The sequence below is a fragment of the Alligator mississippiensis genome, chromosome 1 (assembly GCF_030867095.1).
Source record: "Alligator mississippiensis isolate rAllMis1 chromosome 1, rAllMis1, whole genome shotgun sequence".
Taxonomy (NCBI): domain Eukaryota; kingdom Metazoa; phylum Chordata; order Crocodylia; family Alligatoridae; genus Alligator; species Alligator mississippiensis.
The window spans coordinates 188,399,882-188,427,322 of NC_081824.1; the positions used below are offsets into that span (position 1 = coordinate 188,399,882).

The window sequence follows — 27,441 nt, forward strand, 5'->3', positions numbered from 1 at the left end:
AGCCGAGGCCCCCCACTCGCCACAGGAATCGGCACACCAGCTGTCGCCACAGGAGGTGGCCTTCGGTGTACAGGAGCCGCTGGAGGGCCTGCAGCCGATAGGCGGCCACCCTGCTGGCCAGATCGATCAGGCCCTGGCCCCCCTCGCCGGGGGGCAGGTAGAGGGCAGCTCGTGGGAGCCAGTGGCGTCCGTCCCACAGGAAATCGACCAGGAGCCGCTGCAGTCTCTCCAGTAGCTCCGGCAGAGGGTCCAGTACCGCGCAGCGGTGCCACAGGGTCGCCGCCGCCAGGTTATTGATGACGAGGACGCGCCCCCGGTAGGAAAGGCCAGGCAGGCGCCAGCGCCACCGCTGCAGGCGGGCCTCCACTCCCTCCTCGAGGCTGTCCCAGTTGCGCGCCATGAAGGTCGCCGGCCCCAGGAAAACGCCCAAGACCTTGAAGCCCTCGCGGCGCCAGGCGAGGCCCCCCGGCAAGTCCGGCGGAGGCCTGCCAGTCCATGCGCCAAGCAGCAGAGTGTCACTCTTGCCCCAGTTGATGCGGGCGGAGGAGGCGCGCTCGTAGGCCCGCTGGCAATCTGCCAGAACCCGCACGTCTTCTTGGGTGGCGAGGAAGACGGTGACGTCGTCCGCATAGGCCGACAGCCGGAGACGAGGGCCAGCGGATGGGCCCGTGGCCGATGGCAGAGCCACCCCACTCAGGAGGCAGCGCAGCGTGTGTAACAGCGGCTCGATGGCCAGGGCGTAGAGCATGCCCGACAGCGGACAGCCCTGGCGAATGCCCCTGCGCGCAGGGAACGGAGCGCAAAGCACCCCGTTCACCTTGAGCAGGCTGGAAATGTCTCGGTACAAGACCCGGAGGGCCCCGGTGAAGAGGGGCCTAAAGCCAAAGGCCTCCAGTGTGCGGAAGAGGTAAGCGTGGCCCACGCGGTCAAAGGCCTTCTCCTGGTCGAGAGAGAGGAGGCGGACGTCGAGGCCAAAGAGCTCGCTAGCCGTGAGCAGGTCCCGCAGCAGGAACAGGTTGTCTTGTATGGTCCTGCCCGGCACGCAGTAGCTCTGCTCGGGCCCGGTGAGAGAGGCCATGACCGCACAGAGGCGGGTGGCCAGCGCTTTGGCCAGAATCTTATAGTCCGCGCACAGCAGGGAGACCGGCCGCCAGTTCTTCATGTAGCCCAGGTCTCCGTTCTTGGGCAGCAGGGTCAGCACCGCTCGGCAGCAGCTGATAGGCAAAACCTTGTCGGCGAGGCTCTCCTGGAAAACGCGCAGGAGGCTGGGGCCGAGGAGGCCAGAAGATCTTGTAGAACTCGGCAGGCAGCCCGTCGAGGCCCGGGGCTTTGCCGGAGGCGAGGCCGGCCGTGGCGGCCGCCAGCTCTTCCAGGGACAAGTCCCGCTCCAGCTCGCCGGCCTCCAGGGCATCGAGACGCGGTAGGCCCTCGTGGAGTTCCCGCGTGGCCTCGGGGCACGACGGCTCGGCCGCGAACAGGTCGCGGACTTCGCCCGGCTCTGTAATGACCCGGCCCTCAGGAGTCTTGAGATGGTCCAAGACTTTGCTCGCTGCCCTCCGCCGCTCCAGGTCGAAAAAGAAGCGGGTTGGGGTGTCAGTTTCCACCAGCTCCTGGCAGCGGGCGCGGATCCTCGCGCCGCGGGCCGCGCTCTCCGCCAAGTCGCGCAGGCATTTCCTGCGGAGCCGGAGGCTCTCGCTCAGTGCTGCGTCACTGCCAGCGGCCAGCAGAGCAGCCTCGAGCTCCGCCACGTCCTCCTCCAACTCCCGGATACGGCGGCGCGTCTCGTTTGCGGCCAGCTGGGTGTACGGCTGGCAGAAGGCTCGGGTCTGGACCTTGCCCACGTCCCACCACAGCTTCCAGGAGGAGTGGCTCGGTCTCGCAGCCTCCCACCTCCGCCAAAAGTGGGCAAAGCAGTCCCGGAAATACGAGTCCTGAAGCAGACTAACGTTCAAACACCAATACGGTGCCCGTGCACAGGCTCTCCCCGGCAGGCTCAGTTCACTGAAGGCCAGGCCATGATCTGATAGACCCGAGGGAGCAATGCGGCTGCTGCGCAGGAGTGGCAGGTGGTGCCTGGTGATATAAAGGCGGTCGAGGCGAGCCATGGTGAGACCGCCGGCACTCATCTTGGCCCAGGTGTACTGGCGCACATCGGGATGCAGGGCTCGCCAGACGTCCACGAGGTCTGCCCCCTCCAGGGCAGCTTGCAAGCGGAGGGCAGGTGGGGCTCAGGCCCTGTGCGGTCAAGGCGCGGGGCAGTGGTGCAATTGAAATCTCCCCCGAGGAGGAGCAGATCATCATCCTCGCTAGCGTCGCGCAGGAGGGCAGCCAAGGTCTCAAAGAAAGCGACCCTCTCCTGGCCATCGGAGGGCGCGTAGATGTTGATGAGCAGCAGACGGTGTTGCGCGAGGGTGACGCGGACGGTCAGCAGGCGTCCGGGGACGACCTCCCGCGGCACCGCCGCGTCAAGCTGCAGCTGCGGCCATAAAAGTGTCGCGACCCCCGCGCGGAGGTTGGTGCCGTGGCTCAGGAATACCTGTCCTCGCCAGGCAGCCCGCCAGGCCACCTGGTTGAACCTGTCAGAGTGGGTCTCTTGTAGGAAGGCGACAGCCAGCCTCTTCTGTCGCAGGAGCTCCAGGACGGCCTCACGCTTCACCGCGTCTCGACAGCCGTTGACGTTGAAGGTGCCAATGGTTGTGGCTGCCATGGGTGTGGGTGTGGGAGAGGAGGAGCAAAGCAGAGTGCGGGTGGAAGAGCAAGCACCCAAGAGCAGAGCAAGGCAATACAGACAGGTCAGGGAAGGCCTACCATGCCCTACTCTAGTCGAGGGACCCGCCCAGGCCCCACTCCACTCTGACCCTCTGGGCAAGCTTGTCCAGACGGTAGGCCATCTGACGTGTGCCCCAATCCTGCTGCATGAGCTTGACTGCCGCCCTGGCAGCCTTGACAAACACTTTGGGGTCCGCACACCACTGGGTGATGTGCCCCGCTACATTTTTCTGCCCCTTAGTTAGCTTCAGCAAGGACAGGAGTCCCCCATAGTCAGGAGGGACCCAGGGGGGCTCCGCCAGCTTGGGGTGGATGTTGCCTACGGAAGAGCGGCGAGGCCGCACCCCCGGCGGGAGCTCGCCCGCAACTGCAGCGTCGACCCCCTCGATGTCCAGGCACATCAGCCGCCTCTTGTCGTCCGAGTCAAGGACCGGCTCCGCGAGGACATTCTCTGTCTTCTTGGGGGGGAGGGGCCATCCCGCTCACGACGTCTCTTGCGAGACTCCGAGAGCTGGATCTCCATCTCGCTAACTTCCCCATCTGCTCCGGTAGGCTGGGGCGCGACCAAAGGGGCAGCAGGCTCTCCCGCCACCCCCGGGGCCAGGCCACCGGAAGAGAGACATTCGCCACTATCCCTGCTGCCGCCCGACTCCGGAGGCTGGGGGACAGGCAAGGGGAGGGGGACCCCTGAAGGCCCCCCCCCCACCCGCTAAGTCTGCCCCGTCGGTGGCTACATCCGACGGGGCAGGTGGTGTGGCAGCCGGAGCGGGGTCCAGCTCTGTAGTGGGGGGGCCCTCGGCACTGGCCGAGAAGGGGTCTGTCAGGGATGGGGTGTCCTGAGAAGCCCCCCTCATCTCCCTCTCTTTGTCGGGTGGTTGGGAGGATGCCCGAGCCCCATCATCCGATGAGGCTCCAGCGCCGCAGTCCCTGGCCACCCCAGCCACTTCGGCCGGGGCAGGCAGGGGGCAAGGGGAAGCATCCGCCCCTCCACCCGGTGGGGCTGCCGCACCGAGGGCAGGGGGCGCCACAGACGGGGGAGGGGGCAGTGGGGCCATGGTAGTAGCACCAGCCCCTCGGCTGGACGATGGCTTCCCACTGGAGACCCCGGTCCCCTGAGATGGAATGGGGGTGGAAGGAGGTCGGGAGGAAGAGCTCCCAGCCTCCCTGGGCCTGCCGTGTGCCCCAGAGGTCGACGCGCCGTCTCTCGGCGCTGCCGCAGGTGGCGATGGTCCGGCCGCCTTGCCCTGAGGGCACTGCGCAGCCAGGTGGGAGGAGCCCCCGCACTTGAAGCACGTGGTCTCTCCCACAGATAAATAGATAATAAACCGCTGCCCCTCGAGCATGAGGCTCAGGGAGCGAGGCAGCGACTGGGGGCCCTCCTTGAGGAGCATGAAGACCTGCCTCCGAAAGGACAGGACATGTTTCCCCTGAGGGTTCTTGTTTCCCATCGGCAGGCGGCGAAAAGGACTCGCAGGAACCCCGTAGGCCTCGAGTCCCCTGGCCAGCTCCCGATCGGAAACGTGCGGTGGGACGTTGGAAATCACCACCCTCACTGCCTGAGTCTCTAGGGGCGTGACAGGGTAGTGGATGCCTGCTATGTCCAGGCCCCCCGCACACACCCTGTCAACCAAGGCGGGCTTGCTCAAATAGATCATCGGAACCGTGTTCACGCGCCCCGCGTAGCGGATGGTACGCCATCCCAGGAGGGCGGCCAGAGCCTCCATGCAAGCCTCGAGCCCCACATGGAGAGGGGTATGAACCCTCAGGCCATGAGTCAGTGGGAGGTCCCAAGAGACATCCTCATGCCAGCTGCCAGGCGTAGGAGCCACCATTTCTCGCCAGGACAGGGTTAAACTGCGAAGCGCTGCAACAAAAAAAAAAAAAGCCTCAGACTGACACGGGGGACTGGGAGGGGGCTGAAAACGCCTGAGGGGGGGCAGACCAACCCCGCAGGGGCTCAGGGCAAGCCCCAAGGCAGGGGCAAATGGCAGGGACCAAGGGAAGGGGCCCTGGGGGAGGGAGGCAGCAGAAATCAAAGGGAGAACTCAGGCGCGGGTGGGGGAGGGGCAGAGACAAACGAGGCTGCCAGAGCCCAGGGGAAAAAGGCTCAGAAAGTGGGGGGAAGGGGCAGGGAGGGGGTCCCCAGGGACAGGAAAAGGGGGGCAGGGAGTGCGAGGCAACGAGCTGAAAGCACCTGAGCTGGAGGAGCTTAGAAGGGCTTCAGCTGTCGGCGGCCATCTTGAAAGAAAGAAAGAAAGAAAGAAAGAAAGAAAGAAAGAAAGAAAGAAAGAAAGAAAGAAAGAAAGAAAGAAAGAAAGAAAGAAAGAAAGACTTTTTTTTTTTTTTTTTTTTTTTTTTTTTTGACTTTTAAGAGACCTTTATTCCCAGGAGGGTGATAACTCGGAACCAGTAAAGAGCATGTACAGGTACGAAAGGAATCGGCACCAGAGTTGGCATCTTAAACTACTGAAGGCTGGGGCGATATTTCATCATTCTGTATTAACATGAGCTTTCACATTTTTCGAGGTAGAGGAGAGAGGGGAAAAAATGGGGTGGAGGGGCATCGTTCTTGGGTTTACGAAATACACTAAGTTTTAGAGAATTTGGATGGGTTAAATTCAGGTAAGAAAAAGAAGGGGCAATTAAGCATTTTAGGATTTCTAAATGTTATGCAAAATGAAGTTTTGTCTCTTCACTACCTTGGCAGAAGGAAGGTAATAACCAACTTAACACATTTAGAAGCTGTGCGTTGGCAGAGATTAACAGAGTAACATAGGAAGTTTTAGCCACTGTCATCTAAAGCTGTGGATAAAAAGAAGGCAACAGTCTCCATTGCTGTTGATAGTCATCATGAAAGAAACAAACTAAGTCCTTGTACAGTACCACCTACCTAAACTGATTTTATTCTAGCCAACTTACTTGTGCAAATAGAACTACAAGGGCAGCATTGTCAGGGTATTCGATGTGCTTTGAATAAAAGTGATGAAGAGCAGCAATGTCATTCTGAATCAGCTCTCTCTTTTCATTGTCTAGTTTATCAAGGTCTGTGGAAAAAGAAGACAACTTACTGCAATACAAGAAACAGGCTCCTTGTTAACTACAGCCAAATCCAGGTTAGAACAGGTCAGTACTTGTATGGGAAACACTTACCTCCTGCTCCCCCCACCCTGTCACACACAGAACAGACAGCTGGAAATATTGCAAGCATTTGCATTTCAGTGAGAAGCACTTCTGTCAAGGCCATGTATAAACTGGGAAACTGCCAGATTAGAAAGTAACATCTAACACCATTTTAAAGAGAGAGACTAAACACCAGTAGTGGACAAGGACATTACTGCTGCACATTAGCTTATTAATCCTAAGGGCTGTTACAGAGGAAACCCTTCAGCCACCACCCACTCTCCTCAACTGTCCCCCCCAACTAAAATACCTACAAGTTGCATTTAGAAATGTTTTCAAGTATGGGCCACCATGGCTTAGGAAAAAATGTTGTCAGCAGTCTACCTCATTTCCCCAACTGAGGTGGTCATCTCATTCATCTGCTCTGCTAAAACTATTTATTAGTCCTGCTGGGTTTGGTTAAACAACTGCCACCTCTCTCCCCAGTGATGGACTATTGGGGAAATTTTCTGGATGAAAGGACCGTAGACACACAATACCCTGACCACCTTCATTGACTGACATGTGCATGTCAGCTTCTTCTCATTAGTGCCAGTACCAAGAAAGAGAGCAACCGTAGAGAGCTGTGAAGACTATTCCAGGCTGGTTAGTTTCCTCAACAGTTGCTCAATTTCTAACTCTGCCTCAAGGGAGAAAAGCAATAACCTTCAAGATAAAAGCCAGCTATTGGCTTCTCTCCTTCCTCAGATCACTGTGGAGCATTCAGGACATGGAATTTCAACACAATCAAAGATAACATGTCAGATTTGACTGGCAGTGACAAATACTGAACTGCAGTCCAGAGGGTTCTGCAATTAGCCCCTTAGTCATTGTCACCATCAAGCAACTGTACTGTCTGATTTTATGCCCGCTGGTAACAAGACCAGCTATTTTAGTTCTGCAACATTACAATTCACAGGAGTCACCAGTGTCCATCAGATGGATGGACACTATGTAATTAGTCTGTCTTAAGTTTCAACCTCACTTCCCTACTTCCTAAGCTACCAGGAGACAAATAAAGCAAAGAGCTATCAAAACTCTAGGAAATATGGTTCTCTTTCATCCCCTCCTCCAAAAACTGAATTACTCCAAGAAGGTTTTGATGAAGGATAATGCAGCAGTTCCTGAATGCTCTATGAAGGCCTGGCCATGCTACTTGAAAAGCTTCTCTACTCACGTGATTCAAACTCTTTGACACCGAGGAGTTTTTCCGATTGTGTTCTTTCGGAGTGGATTTTCTAAAAATAGAAAAAATATTGCAAAGAAAAAAACAAACAAAAAACCCCCCAAAAAACCAAGAAAATCCTTTTTTAAAATCTGGCAATGATTTTATCAGCTGACTCCTACACTGAGTTTTTGCCTGCAAACCAAAACAAAAAACTCCTAGTGTATGGGCCTTACAACGGTTAAAAGAAAATGATCCAATTAAATTGACTAACCTTAAAAAAAGAAAAAGAAATATCCTCTGTGCGCCAAATTAAGCAGTTAAAAAAATGAACTCCTATCAAATTTACATACATAAACAGAACAGTATTTTAAATATGTCATTTGCTTTGTTCCAGACACCCAGAAAGCTGCTAACAATAGCAAGCAGGCAGGAGACAGGCTTCGCTTTGAGGAAAGTGAATAAACTCACTGTTGACAGAGTTCAAAAGCAGTGCTCCATTGTTGGCCTAAGGCCACTTCTTTGTAATCTTGGCCATTAAATATGGCTTTGCAGGTGGCCCAGCAGCTGAGGTTCAGGGACTATGGTTTGCATATTTAGCTTTTATATGACATGGAGGGTTCTCCCTCAGCACCCGTAAGCTATAAAAGCACAAATTTATTCCAATGACTTTTTTTTTTATCATTAAGCATCTAATTTTGTTTGTGGATCACCACTCAACTGTGCTTTAATTACCACATGCATGCACTTGTGCGTGTGCATGTGCACTTGCGCACACACACACACACACACACACACACACACACACACACACACACACACACACACACACACACACAAAGAGAGTATGCAGGCTATCTTCCCAACAGGCCATCAAAAGCCTCTCTCTCTGCATACACTATCCAGGTTGCCCTTGTCACATAAGCAAACCTCAATCATACAAATATGCTTCAAAGAGCATTTATTTTTACAGATAAAATTTAGAGCTTTTCCAAAGATATACACTGTAATAACCTTGAAATGTACAGGCCCCATCTGCTCCCTGTAAACACTTCTGTGCCCTTCTTACCATCACCAAATTCTGTATTTCACGGAATATCCCAGATGCAATTAACAATACAAGATTAGAGCTTTTCATTCCATCCAGAAAGAGCGCACACCAACTGCTGAAACTTCCTCAGCCTGACGAAGGGTTTTTGAACCCGAAAGCTTGCTTAATTTTTTTTTTTTTTTGTGATTATTCAAGTTGGTCTAATAAAAGATATCAGATTCACCCAAAGAACCTTGTCTGCCAGATTAGAGCAACTACGCTCATGTGAAATTTTCCTACAATTTTTTTTTCCTCTCCTTACAGATCACTGACTTGGGTACCCTCTTTCAGACTTCAATTTTACACCACAGGGTAACTCCATTAATCTGGCAGCTGTAACTGAAAAGAAAATCAGAACCGCAAAATATATATGGAGCTTATAGAATGGATGATGCTGCATCAATATGATACTGTACAGTAAATGGTGTTATGTAGTTAGTTCTGGAGGAAGCATAACTTATGTAAAAAAAGTGTGCTAGTCTAATACAAGTGGCTACCAATGAAGAAGTCAGTGCTTACCAACAGCTAACAAAAGTAGCATGCCTGATAATTTAACAAACAAACCACTGGGCCTAATTTTATCACTTATGCTAATTCTGCCCTAACAATTCCAATGGCTTCATTGGGTGCATCCCCACAAGCACACACATGCAGCAGCACACGTTTCCCATGGGACAAATAGCAGCAGCACATATTTGTACCACTGCTCCTGGTAGTGCGCTCTGGCATGCAGGAATGGGACCCGGGTAGGGGAGGCTGGGACCAGCACCTCTGCTGGCCCCAGCAGCCTTACACGGGGTCCTGGGGGCCTCCTGGGCCAGCAGCAATGCCAAGCCGGCCACTTGGAGCCTGGCTAGCAGCCAGAGCGTGGCTCTGGCCAGCCAGGCTCCAGCTTCTAGGAGCACAAGCTGCTGTCACATACACCACACTATTTTTTTTTTTAGCGGCATTTTGATACTGGGATCTCCGGTGCACGTGCGGGTGCTGTTTACAGTGCCTCAAACGGCATTGCCGCATGCTGTTTGTAGTGCCTCAAATGTCTTTGAGGCACTGGAAACTGCACGTGCACGCCTGTGGGATGTGCCCATTAAGGGCTCCAATTTGCACTGGCATAAATGAATGGAGAATCAAACCTCTCATCCTTGGAGAGCTGCTAGTAAACCTGGTCAGTCTCTTGTCTGTATTCAGCAATGGCTCGATTCTAAACAGACTACTTCAGAGCTCATGAAAAAAGGCATAATGGTCCCTCACACTGCTGTAGCAGCTTTGGTCATCCTTTCTGAAGCTGCTCACATGCAGTACTGCGACCTGTCTATACACAGGACAATGGTAGGAAACATCCTCTGCAGGGACAGTTACTATAGGTCAAATTTTCATTTTCCTGGCTGCCTTCCCCATGCCTCCTCCCTCTGGGGGAAAAAAAAATAAAAATACTCCCAAGTCTTGCATTCCGCTCACCTGTTTGGCGAGAATCCTTGCCGTTAGCCTCACAGTCTCAGAGGGATTCCACTTCTGCCCAAAAATGCACATGGCAGAGCATTCCAGCTTGTGCATCGGCCAATCTTCTTTCTGAAAGGTTAAAAACAAAAAAACAAAAAACACTTGTAGATAAAGGGCTGAAAAAGAGGACGCAGCAAGTCCTGCCAGAACCTGGAGGTCAAGTGAAATGTGTTTCCTTTAAAAAAATAAGATGACACTCACTAAACTGGAACAAAGCTTGAGTCATTATTAAGGGATGTGTAGCCATCCTGCATTTGTTTTTAATGTGTTCACAAGAGATGAGCTTTGGTCAGGTGATCTTCATTTATTTGGTGGAAATAAAAATATACACTTTGAAGAAATGTCATCGGTTCTCAGTGTTCAGAGGAAAACAGGTCCCTGCTTGATGAATATGCGGGTTCATTTCCTTCCAATGCATATACTGGGCCTAATTCAGATATGACTGGCACACTCAGGCATAAGTCTCCTAAAAATCAATGAATTTACATTACTACAAAGACAGTTATGCAAGATCAGGACCAGCCCTGCTGACCCAATTTATCAGCTTTATTTTATTAGTTAGCAGACCAATACACGACCAAATAATAGTGGAGCTAACCGATAAAGTAACTGAACGATTAGCGATCAGAAAAAAGAGGAAAAAAAAGGCATCCTTTAACTTTAAAAATCTGTGTTACATATTTCATTTACACACAGTAAAATGTTTAATGTGATTGTCAGCAATTTTGTGCTTCCCTCAAAGTCATGAACAGCTGTTCTAAGGCATCTGTGACTTTTTTTGATCACCTTATGAATGGAATCTATCCAAGCAATGAAGGCCTCCACAAAGTGATGCATGTTAATAGTGGTGCGGTCCTTTCTCCAACCAGAGCAAATTCTACCTTATCTGCATATTCAGAACATAAATCAAAGTACAATGTCTAACTCCCTCCATATACATGCACACAATAGGTTACATTTATGCACCATCCTCTTAATGATTAAGGAGCAAATCAGCTCTACCATCAAGCAAGACACCTTAGCTAGAGGAAGGTTGGTGAGGGAAAAAGAAAACCATTGAAAAATCCCATAGGCTTACTACAAAAGCAAATGAAATGGAAATATAGAAATTTTTGGCAGCTCTAAGAAAAATACTGGCTTGACGTTCTCATACAAAAGTCAAGGTCACAAGCCTTTAAAGTAGGCTCAGTACACCACACTGAATGAAATTATAGCACAGGCCTAACCTGACCACCGTCAAGTATCACACAAGGATTAAGAGCAACTCAAGTGCCCTGGAGAGAGACTGGCCCACTATCATTCAAGACATCTATACCAAAATTAAAAGGTCAGAGACATAGCTTCATCTTAACATTTCAGGAATCCTCAATAAAAAAATGGCCATTTTTATTACCCCATACATGGGCTCACCTTCTGAGGGAACAAAAACCTTCAACTCACACCATTCTTAAGGAGAAGGTGGGGAGGTTTAAAAATGTGCAGATATTCAGTAACTTGCAAAATCAAGTCCAATGCCGTCAAGAGTCCAATTTTACATTTTGAAAACAAACAACTTTACAGACAAGCTACATGAAACAAGCTAGGATGTGAAGTTCTAAAAGGACAACAATATAGAGGAGTAGGTTGAATGGGAATTAAAGTAAGATGCAATAGTTACCTGCAAACTTTGTCCTAAGAAGATACCCATTTCCTATTCACAGACCCTGTCTTTATTTTGTGTGTTCTTAACCAAGAAGAAATACAGAACTGAACAGACCCAATCCTTCAATCATTGAAAAACTCCAAACTCCCACTGACTTCAGTGGAAGAGTTTTACATATGCGGTGAACATAGGATCAGTCCACAAAGTTTTTATACCTGCTCCTGTTCACACGCATTGCCTTAAAAGAGTACCTGAATAAAACAAAACCAAGATACTGTCTTAATGTTTTTTAAAATGCATTTGCTGCCTTTATTCTTTAAGCATTGTTAATTAAAATCTTTCCTCAGGCAGAATCATACTGAGTTATGAGAACTAGTAGGGAGGTTAAAGGAACAAGATATGGCTGAATTGTGCAAAATGAGATAAAAGCCCCAAACATTGCAGGAACAGAGAGTAGTGATGACTGAATAATACGTGGCATGGAAACATTCTGACAGAAGCCTTCTCTGCGATCACAGCAGGACTGCATTTAGCATTCTTTTCCACGTTTTCTCTAAGTGGTTTAAATTATAGCAGGTAGCACTGTTCTGGCTGAATCCCTAGTGCTACATTAATGATATTTTCTTCCTATTTTCATTACACCTACAGTACTTTTCCCTTCAGTTAAGGCTGAGTGACAACACTTTTGGAAAGGAAGTTTGCTAAGGCTTATGTTTTCTACATCAAAGAGTGGAAATATAATCTCCTCAACCAAGTTCTTCAAAGTGACTCCATCTGTTGGGACTACCTGATTATTTGCCAGAAGACTGCACTCCAGTGAAGCATATCATCAAAAAACTCTAGTACTCAGGAATTAATAGGTAATACAAGTCCAAAAAGATGATTATTTGGGTATTCTACATGACCTTAAATATTCATTGGCATGTAAACATTACTCTTGTTAGTTAAGAGTCAATGATGTACCTTGTTAGCACAGTAAAAGATTCATATAAGGACAGGTTTCACCCAGTGGAAATCCAGTTCAGAAGACAGATATACACATAACACAATGTTTGAGAAAGCAAATGGAGGACCTAATAAAGTCTGATACTGAGAATGATTAGGTCCTATACTCACGTTAAATAGTTCCAAATACTCCAACAGCCCCACAAGTGAATCTATTATTCAATGTGAGTAAAGGTACTGCAATATAACTCACTCAAAGAACTGCATCATTTAGAAGGCCACACCCTTGTGTTTTCTGCCACTCTCTTCTCTGTATACATACTGTCAGACTGGATGATATTTCTGACTGACACGGATGAATGTTTGAACAGTTCACAGACAAAGCAGGCTTTTAAGGATTTGACTAGGGAAAGACTGGGGAAGGGAGATCACTCCAGGCATAGAGAGTAGCAGGGAATGAGACATGAAGATTAGTAAGAGTGAGAAGTGAAATAGGGGCTGAGGCAGTTAGGGCAAAAGGAAATAGGTGTCAAGTTAGCAGAAATGAGATCGAGATACTGCTGGAGCTACGCACAGCTTCAATGAATGAATATTCAACTGATGGCAGAAAAGACAGAGAAACAAGCATCTCCATACACTAATACTTTTAAGACAACTTTTCCCTGGAAGGAATGAAGTTTAGTAAACCTTAACACAGCCTTAGTTGGCATACCTGTCCTACAAAGTGCTGTCTTTAATAACTTGGGAATAAATCAGTATTGGTTCTACACTGTTCCCATGTAAGGGAAAGGAAACCTCATAAGCAGATTCAGAGTTTCAGGCAGATCATGCAATACAGGATTTTTCACTGGGTCGGGGGGAGCTTACCCTCCAGAATTGTCAGAATTTAGGAGACTCTCCAGAAGTGCACAGGCTGACCTCTTGGGTGTCTTTTGCTTCCATGTACAGCCCTGACTGCACAGATGCTCCAATAAAATCCTGCTCCCTACCGTTCTATCATTCACCTCCTGTTCGCCACTGCTTTTCAGTTTGCTTCACTTGCAGAAGCTGAAGGGACCACTTGGTCAAGCATTATCATGGGTAAAATCCTGTAGTTTTTACTTTACTTCAAAGTCCAATGAAATCAAAGCAAACTTTTCTCCACTCAAGACTCCAGGTATTGTCCCATTAAGAACAGTTATCTAACCCTTTTAAAAATACAGCCACGGGACTTGTCAAAGTGGATGCTTTAAGCAGTGAATTTTACCACTGGACTTTACGGACCATATACACTGCTGAAGCATTTCCTCTTATTTGTTCTAAATCTACTACCCTTAAAGCCTCCCCCAGCCTCCTCATGTTCTTACATGGAAGGCAAGGCTAAAATACAGGTTCTGGTAAGTTCTATTACTATAGTAATTCTGAATAACTCAAGGATTGCAAGTCTCATGCTTTTTTCCCAGCATGATTCAATTTAATCAATTTTGATGTAAATATACCAGGTTATATTCATGTTAAATACATCTTTACGCAAATGTGCAGAGTTTTTGCAACTACAAAGTTATTCATGAAACTATAAATTAGGTGCATAGGAAAAAGGTCTAAGAGCACCTGGAAAACTGTCTTAACCCATATCCACAAGATTACCTCTTAATGATACAGTTTTCAAACAACTTGGGTGCCACTCCGAGCAGCCTGAGGTTGTTCCAGGTTGCACTGAATGACAAGCCCAGTCCTTATATGGAGGGTGAGTTATAAAGGGGGGAGACAAAGATGGTTTAAAAGTTCATTTTTCTCCTTCTGAGCTGTTCAATTGCATTGCCTAAAACCGTACATCAGGGACTAAAGTATTTCCTCCCTGGAGTCAACAGAAATGTTGACATCAATGGCTTTATAGAGTATAAAACCATGCAAAACTACTCTGAATTTCTAGTTGTACTTCCTGTTTAACATAGGGCATACGAGTTCTCAGAATTACCCATAATCTTTTATTTATATGGCAGGTAATTATTCTAAAAGATGTCATCTTGATTTTAAAATTTCCAGAGATGGAAGTATCTTCTACAGTCCTGGGGAAATTGCTCCAATGGTTAACAATCCTCACTGTTAAAATTTTTCACATTATTTCTAGTCCAAACATGTCATACTTCTAACTGCTGAACCTGTCGTGCTAGCTAGGCTGAAGAGCTTTCTATCTGTCAAATGCCCATTTCCCGTGTACGTATCTGTACACTATAATTTAGATCACCCTTTACTTTGTTACGCTAAAGAAACCAATTTAAGTCTTACACTTTATGGCATATTTCCAAATTTTATTATGAGTTTTATCTTCTCACCTGCTCCGATTTATCAAAATCTTCCCTTAATTGTGATAGTAACATAACCTTGTCATTGCTCTTCCCACTTATATAAGTAAGGGTCACATTACCCCTTTTGGCCTCAGCATAGTTGCAGAAGTTCAGATTTAGCCAAGTATTCATCACGATCCTCAGTCCTCTCAGAATTCCTGCTTCCTACAACAGAATCCCATCCCATAAGTATAGCCCGCACTCTTTGTCCTGGGACACATGACTTCACATTTGGTCACATTAAAATGCAAAAAGTTTGCTTATACCCAGTTTCCCAAACAATCAAGATCATTCCGTCTTCTTCATTACTTACCACCTCTGCAATATTTACATCATCTGTAACCTTCATAAGCACTTCTGATAGAGCTTATTATTCCTTTAGGGGCTGGGCTATATAAACAGGCAGAGAAAGCCAAACAAAGAGAAAGGGACTACAAACAGTGTAGACTATGGTGAGATGCAGTCTTCTCAGTGCCCAAAAAACTAGCCTGACTAGACCCAGATATTTATTTTTTTAAGATTTTAATAATGGGAGCTCTGAATTGCACTCCAGAGGCAACTGTTTTTCAGACTGCTCCTTCCAAGAGACCTTACTAATAGGAGCTTGTCTCACTAGTTTTGGTTTGGATCCCCCCTGGCTTGGATCCTTCATAGCATTCCTTTTGTTTTCTTCCAAGTCATAGGCAAAAGTGTTAGATGGTACACTGCCAACACCAGATTCCTGGGAGACCTCACTAAAAAACACAGCTTCTTGAAGAGCATTTCCTGTTTACAGTTAGATTTTGAGACCTACTGGTTGATGCCAAATACATGAATTTCCCTTGCTGTGGAAATAGACATTATAAAACAGATGAACACACACACACAGAATCTCCAAGTCCTCTATTTCCAGAGCACATTTCACATGCTGAAGGGAGGGAGAAGTTCCTAGCACTCTGCACTATGATTGGCTGAACATATCTCTCCCTAAAGGATAAACAATAGCTGTGTTTAATAGCTGAAAAAGGAATGCTACTAACTGGCTTATAGTACACCATCTCCACACTTTAACCTTCTTGAAACCCTCATAAAACATTTTCTTTTAAAGCTGTCCAGCAGCTAATTTCTGAGGGGGAAAAAGGCATAGGGCCCACAACATTTTACTAAAATTATGGTAATTTTAAAAGTCAGCTACACATGGTCTGAATTTCATTAATGTAATAACAGACCAGTGCTTTGTGAAACCAGAAGTATAAACCAGAGTGGTATGAATCAGCTGTAAAACCAGAGTTGTATGGATCACAAACTGTATCAGAAGAAGGTCTGGATTGCAAGAAAGAGCCAAGGAAGAAATGGTGACCTTGGACTACAGGCTCAGCTGCAGCCACTGTGTGCACAGGGAAGGTCAGAAAGGGTTTGGGTATAATAATAATAATAATAATAAATGGTTACTTCACTAATCCCCTAGTCCTAGGCTGACTCCCTGTCTCTCAGAATTTCCCAACTTAAGACAGTCGAGCCTTCTAGTTTCTCTAAATTATACTGGCTGCCAGCTGCCTAATAGACTAAAACTTTCTTGACACCAGTGAGCATTAATTCAGGGAACCTGGGACACATCTCCTAAGCCAATCGCAAAGTATGCACGTATACAAACTGCCAGGCCAGACATGTTGCAAGTCTTAATTTATTAAGGCTTGGAAGCTACTTTAAGAGCCGTCAATCAAGGCTACTACATATCTCCAAATACTGCCTTCAAGTACGCTCATGCCCTTTAATTTCTGAAGACACTGGAGTTGCAGGGGTGTATATGAAGACAGAATATAGATCGCCAGATGCAGAGTCTTGATTACAGAGTGCAATTCTAGGAGACACTGAATTCATAATTATGAAAAACTTATACAAATGATTTTGTTTGCAACTTTTTCCACTTTTTTTCCAACTTACACTTGGAGAATAAATTTCAAATCAGCTGAGGTACTGCAGTTTTTAGAAAAAGAAGTATGAGTTAAAGTGAAATGGACTGTGTATCCCACAGAATACATTTAACATGATGAACAGCCAGCACACTGACGCATATTCAAAGTTACTGAAATAATGAGTTAACCATACCAGGTGATTATTCTAAATGCAGTTTTTAATTAAATTGGGCAGAGGACTATGGATTCATAGAGTTAACAGAAAAAGGGGTGGGGGGGGACAAATAAACATTGCCACAAGAACTCTTAAGTACAGCCCCAGAATGTTATCAGTTTGGTGTGAAGAAGACCAAAGCACTGAGTCTCACATCCATGGGGGCTGAAAGGGAAACATTTACTGTATATTCCAGTGTTACAAGTTCAATATCAAGGCACAGATGTCCTTCTCAGCTTCGACAAAGATTTTCTGTACTGCTGAAAAGTGCCTTTGAACAAGACAAGGATGAAGATGCAATGTAGATTGTCTGTGCAGCACGTACAGTCAGTTGAGACTGGTTTCTAAAGTACATTATGCTTGAAGGTAACTTTGAAAGAATGCCAGAAGAATTAAATCCCAGCTATGTCTGTAAATTTCACCTTTGTGATTCGAGAAGGCCCCAAACCCTGAAGATAAATTTATGCCAGCTAGAGAGCTAAAAAAACCTGTGCATTTCACCTACAGTAACAGCGAACATGCTAATGCCAGTGCTCAAACTACAGTCAAGACACGAGAACATTACTGAAGAACTCGATAACTAAAACACATTAGTGTTACATAAAGCTAATCAGACAGCTAACACTTCTGCTGACTCTTGTCCCTTGCAACTTTGGGGATATTCAGAAATCCTAAGTAGATGTCAAGCTTGCCTTCTGGAAGGACATTTTATTACAGCAAAAAGAAAATAAATTTGGAGAAAGTAAAACATGAGCAGTAAAACAGTAGGTGATCTGCAATGTATTAATTATGGAATAAAGCACTAACAGCAGTGGAATCGGGTCTCACGTTTAGTGGGTTTTTTGTTTTGTTTTGGTTTGCTTTCATTTACAAGAGGGTCAGAATTACAAACAACCAGTAGGAAAGCTAGAAGCTTGGATCTAGGTAAGAGAGAGGCAAAAATACTGAAGTGATAATACATATGATAATACATTAATGCAATATTATCATTTAGAAGAGGATATAGCTCCTTAACATAAAGCTCTTTCTGAAGCAGCAACCATTCTAAATCCGCTGTCCTGTTCCTAGACACAATTACAATGCATCCACCTACCTAGCAGGAACATGGAATATTTTCAGGCAAACTATAAACTGATAATCAGCACATCACTACCTAAGGGAGGGCTAGAATGATTTGCTAGCTTTTAAATTTTGTTTGTGCGCCAAGAGTTTGGTCACCAAAGTCCTTCAAGAACAACGTTCAGCACCATGGCTCTAGCCCTATAGGACTCCACACAGTTAGAACATCTGCTTCGTTATTTAGATAGCACTTGGATGGAGTTTATTTTTCCAATGTGTAATCAGCACGGTTCCTTTAGGTCAAGTTGACAGCATGCAAAGGCTAGATACTGGATTTGGCTAGATTCATTAAGCAAGAACAAGCTCTCTTTTCAAAACAAAATAAAAATAGAAGGATAATTGCACTGCAGTGTTTTAGATGATCTGTTTTTTTCATGATATGCTACCTTAGAGCATGTTCATATATTTTTGTTTTGCAGCTTTTAACATCAGAGCATACCTACTGTGGTTAACTAGCTCTTTAGTGGAAATATATGATTAAGAGGGGGAGTACAGTAGGCTTGTAAACAGTCAGGGACTACTATCAACAGCCACAACACATTTGCAAATAAATTCCAAAAACCATATTTATTTTTTCAGCTAGACGTATGCTTCCTCACTGGACTAATGTTAAACCACCTGCACACTCTTAAAGAAGGCAGAAGTTACTGTTACTAAGGTAGAAAGTGGACTGAAAGGTGGCCCTAATCAAACAGAAACATGGCTCAGCACAATTAATTTTTAACAATTTATTATGATTAAATCCTGTAGTTGTCCAAGGCACAACTTTACTTTCAACATCTGTGGGTGATCAAAGTGACCTGTCTGCTGTTCCCAACTGCAGTTGTGCTAATTATAGCCTGTAAGTACTAATGATAAGTGCAGTTTACTGCTTTAGTGAACTGCATCCCCACCATCCTCACGAGGTATCAGAACACATACCTGACATTCCACATTGCAGTAAAACGCCTGTTTACATCTTCCACACTTGGACAATCCTTCTTTCCTTAAAAACAAAACAGAAGTTATATCTACCCTCTAATAGTGAATGCAACAGAGACATTATAGCATTCACTACTGCTCTAAAACAGAGACTATATAGCACACATGCCCTATCTGGCAATGATGCACTTATTTTAGAAGAGTACTGCATGACGCACCATGTTTTCATAATCAAATGGCATTTACTTCAGAACACTGTGACTACAGCTTGAACCTCCTCTTCAGAATGAGGAGATTTTTATTTGTTTAGAGTTTCAAATGCAAATTTCCCTAACAGCTGTTACTAAGTGAGGGGAAAAGAGTCCATAAAAGCATCTTTTTTAGAAACATTATTCTATGCTGCCAGACCTCTGCTTTTCTTGGTTTTAAAAATATCTGTTGCCTGATTTATTTGATCACTTATGTTACTTTTTTGCTTCTCTGTTCTTTTAAGTCCACTGCTCCTACATCTAGTCCCAACCTCTACTGTCTAAAAAGGTTTTGTATTTAAATACCTTGCTTAGTATCCTGTTACCATGCATCTTAATCCCATTACCATGTGTCCAGCATCTGCTCTGTGATTAATGTATTATGAAAGTTTTCCTCAACCCTTCCTTTCCTTTTTGTATCTGTAGATACTCTGAGCAGTGTGTGTTGTAAGAAAGTTCTCACTCTGCTGCAAAGTACACTGCATTGCAGATCAGCCCTAAAATAATGTCTGTGATACAGCACACTGCACAGGAATTTCCCCATGTTCTCTATCATACATTCTGTAACACGTTTAGAAAATTCTTCACCTCATTTCAGGGAAGATCACTACATTATGTTTAAGTTTACATGGGATTTAAAAAAAATTTAAAGGGATAAAATAATGCCAAGTGTCCTTACTAGGATATGAATATGTACAACACCTCATAGGTCTTGTGTAACTTTAAAAATTAGGGCCCGAAAGCCTTGTATTTCTTGAAACAGTTTTGTTGGCTTTTAAGAATATATATGTGCTTAAAAAGAAAAACTTCTTCATGGTTTGTGTGACCAGACTCTGAAATGGACTCCCAGCAGGCACCTACCCTGGAGATCTTCAAAAGGAGACTAGATGCCCACCTTGCTGGGGTTATTTGACCCCAGCAGTCTTTCCTGCCCAGAGCAAGGGGGGCTGGACCTGATGATCTCATGAGGTCCCTTCCAGCCCTAAACTTCTGTGAATCTATGGGCTGAGCTAATGTGAAGATTCTGTTTAATGGCCAGTAAACAAATCAGGAGTGGTTTTATATTATATAATTATAAAATACGTCAGCCTACTTTCATTCTGTTGACTGCATGACAGAAGTTCCACAAAGTTTCTCTGCCCCAAGGTAATATTGACCATGAATCTTTTTTTATCCCTTCATGTAAGAAATTTCATTCCAGATTCATCCCCTTATTTTCCTGATGTATGGTCATGGTGAACTATGGGGAGCAGAGACATTTTGACCTCAGCCAAACTGAATCACACTGCTAGGTTGTCTTTGCTATTAGCATGACCCATCCAACCATGCTGAGGCCCCCTCCCGCTTCCCTACTAAGGATCTTGGATCATAATGGAAGTTAGAATAGAAAATGCAAAAGAAAATTGAATAAAATACCATTATAATTGACCCGTAGACCAACTGTCAATAGAAGAATAATTCTTTGTCATTATGATATTACCTAAGGTTAAAGTAACACCATGGTATATATAACATTGGTACCCCTACATCCATGTTAGAAGACAGACTCTCCAAACCTGAAAAGCTGAATTAGCCAAATACAATTGAACATAACTAAAGATCACGCACAAGAGTAAGAACAAAACTGAAGGTCTAAGTAAAATCATGTATTTGAAGGAGAAAAGAAAGTTTACATAGTGTCTGATTTAGAACATATTGCAACCAACAGGAATCTTTCCATTAACTTTGAGGGCAGTCAGATTGGGCCATATGGGAACAGAGGGTAAAATCCAAACATGGCAGGAAGAACTGGAAAAAAAAGTCAACACAGAGGAGGAGGCAATAGGCAATTCACAAAGAGAAAAACGGGTAGAAATAATAGACAAGAAGATAATAAGACTTACAAAAATGAAATAATCATATCATCCAATCTCAGCCCATTCATCCATAAATCAGTAAAAGCTCTATTCTTCATCCAAATGCCTGACCACTATAGACACAGTCAATATTAGCCTCCCTGCCACTCAGGCTGGTTTTTCTTTCCCTTTAGGGATATTTTTACGTGTCACAAGTACTTTTCCCCTGAACTTTTGAGCAGATGCAGCCACCCTCAGTCACACTGAGCACATCTATACGTACACTTTACTGTGGAGTTAACTAATTAGCTCTGCAATTAAGCGTCACTGTCTACATGCATGCTAGTATAAGGGCGCAGAAAGTTAACTCTGCCTAAGATAATACTGTCAGGGACAGACAGTACTATTTTATGGTGGAGTTATTAAGTGCACCACCACACATGTATAGACACATGACAGGAGCTGGCTGAGGCATGAGGGTGCTAAAGTGTGGGGGCTGCCTGCCACCTATCCCTGCACTGTAGCACCCTGTAGCACTCCTCAACTGTACTGCACTGTACAGCGCTGTAGCACTCCTCAACCAGCCCCTCCACCACCCGACACTGCCACCCAGAACCTGGGGCTGAGCACTTCCGTGTCTGTCCCCTGCCAGTCTAGAGCTGCTCTGCCCCAGCTCAAAGTGCTGCTGTCCCAGGCACACAGGCAGACCCTGTGCCCAGGAGCAGTTTCCTCTGATGCAAACTGTGCCAGAGTTTATTGTCGTGCTAATTGCACATGTATATGTACCTATGGGGGCCCCCAGGATTAGCCTGTCAGCCCAAGGATGTTCCCCCTGCAACAACATGCTGCAGAGGGGGCTGGCTGGGCCAAGCAGCCCCCCACACTGAAGCACCATCATGCCCCAGCCAGCTAAGGCAGCATCTACACGCGAGCTGCTGGAGTAAATTAGTTTACTTCAACCTAATGGGGCGCAAGTGTAGACGTGCAGCTTTTACTGCACAGCTAATTATAGATTCATAGATGTTTGGGTCAGAAGGGACCTCAGTAGATCATCGAGTCCGAGCCCTGCCCTGGGCAGGGAAGAGCACTGGGGTCAGATGACCCCAGCCAGGTGCATGTCTAGCCTCCTCTTAAAGACCCCCAGGGTAGGGGAAGAGCACCATCTCACTTGGAAGCCCATTCCAGATTCTGGAAACCCTTACTATAAAGAAGTTCTTCCCGATGTCCAACTTAAATCTGCTCTCTGTCAGCTTATGGCTGTTGTTCCTAGTTACTCCAAGGGGTGCCCTGGTAAACAAAGCATGTCCTACTCCTTGCTGCCCCTCTCCCTGCGATGAATCTGTAGACAGCCACAAGATCACCTCTCAGTCTTCTCTTGCGGGCTGAAGAGATCCAGGTCCCTCACTCTCTCATAGGGCTTTGCCTGCAGGCCCCTGACTGTGAGTGGCCCTCCTCTGAACCCTCTTGAGGTTGTCCTCTTGAAATATGAGGCCCAAAACTGGATGCAGTACTCTAACTGCAGCCTGACCAATGCCTCATAGAGGGGAAGTATCACCTCCCTGGACCAGCTCTTCATGCACCTGCTGATGCATGATGACATGTGGTTAGCTTTACTGATTACTTTGTCACACTGATGACTCATGTTCATCTTGGAGTCAACTATGACTCCAAGATCCCTTTCCACTGCTGTGCTGCTGAGGTCCTCCCCCAGCCTGTAAGTGTGCTGGTGATTCCTTCTCCCTTTGCACTTGTCTTTGTTGAACTGCATCCTATTCTGACCTGCCCACTTTTCCAACCTGTCCAGATCTGCCTGGATTCGTTCCCTACCCTCTAGCATGTTAACTTTACCCCATAATTTGGGATCAGTCTACTTTGCAGTAAACATCTCATGCAGGTGCACCCATTGTAGTACCTTATTCTACAAGTACTCCTATTGTTTTCGCTGGTGCAACCCAAGAGAACAAAGTCTCTAGTCAACTAGGGAAAGGTGATAGAATTTGATCCTAAGTGCTCACTGGCCAAAAGCCAAATCCTTCTCCCACTGAGGGTAATGGGAAAATTCCCACAGACATTACCATATGCAGAGTCAGACTGGAATAGAAAACGTCTCAAGTTGATGCTATGCGAGTTTAACCATACACCTCTGTCAATGCTGAGGTCAGCTGCTGTAGTCCTGTACTTCATGTACAGATCAGACTGCATTGAATCTTACATGATGGCACACATAAATGAGGTTATAAAGTAGTCTCCTGTAATTCTTTTCCAGACAGCAGACAACAGCTGATTTAGGAGCCCAAATGCATAAAGTTTACTGCCTCCTGTTGCACTGGCAACAACCATATCAATCTATGCTAAAGTGATTGGGGTTTGAAGATCAACACCAACAATGTAAAGTTTTCACCTGAAAATGTTATGCCTACTATTAAGGAACACTTAAGGCTACTAATTTCTTCCACGTATAAAAATTATTTAAATATCTCCATGTATTTCAACGTATATGCATTGTATACTTGACCTCATTTTGTATACTAGTTTCACTATTTCCAATGTATAACTCCTTTTGGATGGATATTTGATGTAGCAACAAGGGAAAGAAACATTTTAAAATAACCAGGATCTCCTGGTTACATTAAAGACACAGTGAAATTCAGGGATTAACTCATGTTGGTGAAAACAATAATTTTTAGCTCAATTCATTTGCAAATTTAACAGGAACTAAGACTGTAAATCACAAGGGAAAACCTATGAGTAGTAGAAGTTTATATATAGTTCACTGACTGAATTTTGGCATTTAGTACACATTTGCCTGGGCATCAATCAAGCATTGACACTTGTTTTGGATATGCTCCATGGGACTTAATCTAACACTAACATGTGCGTAACTTTATTCACATGAGTAGTCCCAACAAATTCTGTGCAACTACTCACACAGGTAAATTTATGTACAACTTGAGCACTTGCAGAATCAGGGCCACAGAGTATAAGAACTTCCAAGAAAGGATAGGGTCTGTTTTTCTCCTGGGACACTTAATAAAATACAGAACTAAAAAGAAAACCAGTTTTAAGTTTAGTAACAGTGCTAAAACTACACAACCAAATAAAGCAAAACAAAGGGGGGAAAAAACTCCAAAACAGTGTAAAGAGGAAAGATATGTAAAGAAGGTTCACAACTTCAAAGGCATTTGTATTACATCTACTGGATTATTTTATCAATGCTTCTGTTGGGATCGTCATCTCTCTGTGCATTTAAATAAAAATGCAAAAGGAAAAGAAGGAAAACAAAAAAATCAGAACATGAAGATCTCATTTAAATGTAATAAAGACAAACTCATGGGAATGTCACAGGACATTCAGATGAGTGCATATTGGAAAGAAAAGATATAGGGAAACTAAAGGAATTTGGAGGCCCTGATTCTGAATTTTTTTTGTAGTGCTCCATCAGTGACATTTGTATGGATGTACTCCATGGGATTTGATTTGACGCTTATGTGTGTGTAACTTTACCCACACGAGTAGCCCCAATGCATTCAGCACATAGGTAAATACATGTATGACTTAAGCACTTGCAGAACTAGAGCCAGAGAATATAAAAGCTCACTGGAGGAAGAGAGGGCTGTTTTTTTTTTCCTGGGACACGTGAAGAAAGAAAACAAAAAACTGAACTAGATGGCCTTGTGAGGTCCCTTCCAGCCCTACCCTAAAATTATGCCTGGAGCAAAACTGAACTATTTGCCAAGTTAGCTAGGCAACTATTTCTATATACACTCATTACCACAGCATATGGGGGCCTTGCTTCTGAATGCATGAGATGACCAGTTTCTGGGTGCCAAAATCCAGAGGACAACACCAGGTGTCTCACAGAGCTAGGACAGACTACAGACCTCTGACATGGGAAGCAGTCTAACCGGAATGGGAAGTCTAACCTGGCCAAACTCAGCAGGAAAGAGGGGGTCAGTGAATTAAGCTGGTCTGAGAGGCACAGCAAATTAGCACTGGCACTGAGGCACGCGAGCACAACTCTCCAGTTTCTGGTACCATTCTCAGCATCTCAGTGGGATGTGGCCAGGCACCATGAAGGGGAAGTGGAGTGGAAGGGGTATCCACATCCTACACAAAACTCATTTCAAGGACTCCTTTAAGACACAGCCCTAAACTGCAGGTTGCTTACATAACAGGGAGAGAGAGATAGTTAAGAGTCTGAAGCTTATGCACCTCTGATGCACTCAAATCTAAAACAGTGGTTTCCCAGCCTTTTCAGATTTGAGACCCCTTCATCAGGCTAGAGGCAGCTCTTGCAAAATGCCAGCTCTTCGTTTACCCTTGTTTTTTTTACTACAGTGGAAAAAAAACAAACAAACAAACCCCAGAGCAGTGGTGCTCAAACTTTTTCCCCAGTGGGCCAGATGGGTGCTCTCCAGTCTGTCTGCAGGCCAGATCCAGTGCCTGGGACAAGCCAAGTGAGCACCATCCAGCCACACAGAGAGGGTGGGAGACAGGCCAGCCCCAACATGGCCCCACTGGGGAAAGGCACCTAACTCAGCTCCATGGAGGGGACGGAGATGTGGTTTGGCCTCAAATGGCTGCATGGGGGCTTGGGGTTTAAGAATTTGGCAGGGAGGAGGGCGGTGCATTAATGGCTGCTGCTCCCCTGCTGCCAAATTTCTGGGCCCTGGGTAGCCCTGTGGGCCAGACATGACATATCCATGGGCAGCACCAGGCCACAGGCTGAACATTGCTGCACCAGAACAACCTTTGCAGTACAACACACTCAAAATCCCTGTGACAGGTCAGGATGCTTCTGACACCATAGATTCCAATCCAAAATCTTGGTAGGGAGAGGGGGGGAAAAAAAAAAAAAAAAAAATCAACCTCCTCACTCAAGTCCATGCATCTCAGGGTGTAAGCTGTATGTGGGCTCCTCCCTCCTACTTGGGAGGATCCAGAGGCATGGCAGGACTGAGAAGCACAGAAGCAGGCTCTCCTAGTTTGGTAACAAATGCAGCTGCTGGGCAGAGCAATCCTCGGGGAAAAAAAGTCAGTGTTTAGGCCAAGACTGCGGGCTCCCTTCCACATTACTGAGCTGCACAAACATTAATGGCTTAGCGCTAGCTTGCAGTCACACCTGCAACTTGGGCAGCACATCTGTGTGAGGGGATGGAACAGCAGCTGGGGACCTGAGAGCCAACTTGTGGGTCAATCCCCTGCTGGACTAGATGATCTCTTGAGGTCCCTTCCAGCCCTGCTTCTCTCTATGAACCGCTTCTCTAGGAGCTCCTCATGCACCACTGAGAACCGTAGGTCTGTGGGGCACTTCACTCCCTTCTGTCATGGAGCAGTGGGGCTGCAAGGGACCTCCAAAGGTCCCCAACCTTTTATGTACCAGGACCTGTATGTAAATATCAATGGTCAGTCCCAACCCAGTGCCCCTCACTCCCACCACAGCCCCCGAGTGTGTGAGGGTGGGGGGCAGGGGTGGATGTGTGTGGGAAGCGGGATGTGTGGGGCAGGGGGTGTATATACGGCAGGAGGGTGTGTGAGGACATGGGGGGTGCAAAGGGACACCCGTGGTTTCCCACATTTCCCTCCTTTGAAGGAGAATCCATTTTCCAACGCTGTTTGCCGCCCTGGCCGGCCCTGTGCTCCTGCGACCCACTTGTGGGTCTGGCCCACCCGCTGCGGGAGGCCGGCTCATCCCCCGCGGGCCGTGCTCCCGCCCAGCAGGCACCTGCCCCCTCACCCCGGAGGAGGACGCGGGGCCAGGCGCGCCGCCCTCCCGCGCCCACGTGCTGCCGCCGGGGGCGCCCGGGCCGGCCCCTGGGCTGGCGGCGGGGCCGGGCCGGGTCGGGCCGCCTCCTACCTGGCGAAGCAGCAGTCGCAGTGGTTGCCGCGCTCCTGCACGGCCAGCACGGCGGCATAGGCCGGGCAGCCGAAGAGCAGCTCCCCTGTCGCGAAGCGCCGCCGCGCCCGCAGCCCCCGGCCCCGGCCCGGGCTGGCGAAGCGCTCCAGGCCGCTGCCGCCGCCGCCGCCCTCCGAGCGCATCCCGCGGCCCCGCGCCCCGCCGGAGACTCGCCAGCGCCGCCGCCGCCGCGCGCAGGCAGCGGGTCCTGGGGACGGCCGCCGGGTCCTAGCGCTCGCCCGCGCCCCGCCCCGCCCCGGCCCTCGGCTACCGCCCTCACGTAGCCCGCGCCCCCGGGGCAGGCAGCCGCTGCCAGGGCGCCGGGGTAGATCGGCGATAGGCCAGGCTGGCGTGCGGGCGGGGTCCTGGCCCCGCGCATGCACCACTCTCCTCCCCGTACACGCACTGGTGGGGCAGTGGCCACACACACGTGCTCCTCACACACATGCACGACTCCCCCCCCACACACACACTGGTGGGTCCACACAGCCTTGCATTTATGGCACCAGTCACTGGTGGGTCAGTGGCCACCCACGCAGGCTCCACGTATACATGCACAACCCACACACACAGGTGGGTCAGTGGCACCAGACACACACACTGCCTTACATTTATGGCGCCAGTCACTGGTAGTCAGTGGCCACCCACATGAGCTCCTCATATATATGCACAACCCACACACGCGCACTCACTGGTGGGTCAGTGGCCACCCACAG

General features: G+C 47.0%; 1 protein-coding gene across 1 annotated transcript in view; it reads right to left on the reverse strand.

Moving 5' to 3' along the window:
* Positions 1-26,883, reverse strand: part of SMYD2 (SET and MYND domain containing 2) — a 53,104-nt gene extending 26,221 nt beyond the window's left edge. The window contains exons 1-5 of the mRNA XM_059717876.1: positions 26,687-26,883; positions 18,747-18,810; positions 9,642-9,752; positions 7,106-7,166; positions 5,689-5,813 (exon numbers count right to left, since the gene is read on the reverse strand). Coding sequence (XP_059573859.1) covers positions 5,689-5,813; positions 7,106-7,166; positions 9,642-9,752; positions 18,747-18,810; positions 26,687-26,868 — 543 coding nt within the window. The 5' untranslated portion in view covers positions 26,869-26,883. The remainder of the gene's footprint in view (positions 1-5,688; positions 5,814-7,105; positions 7,167-9,641; positions 9,753-18,746; positions 18,811-26,686) is intronic.
* Between the last annotated feature and the right edge of the window lie 558 nt (positions 26,884-27,441).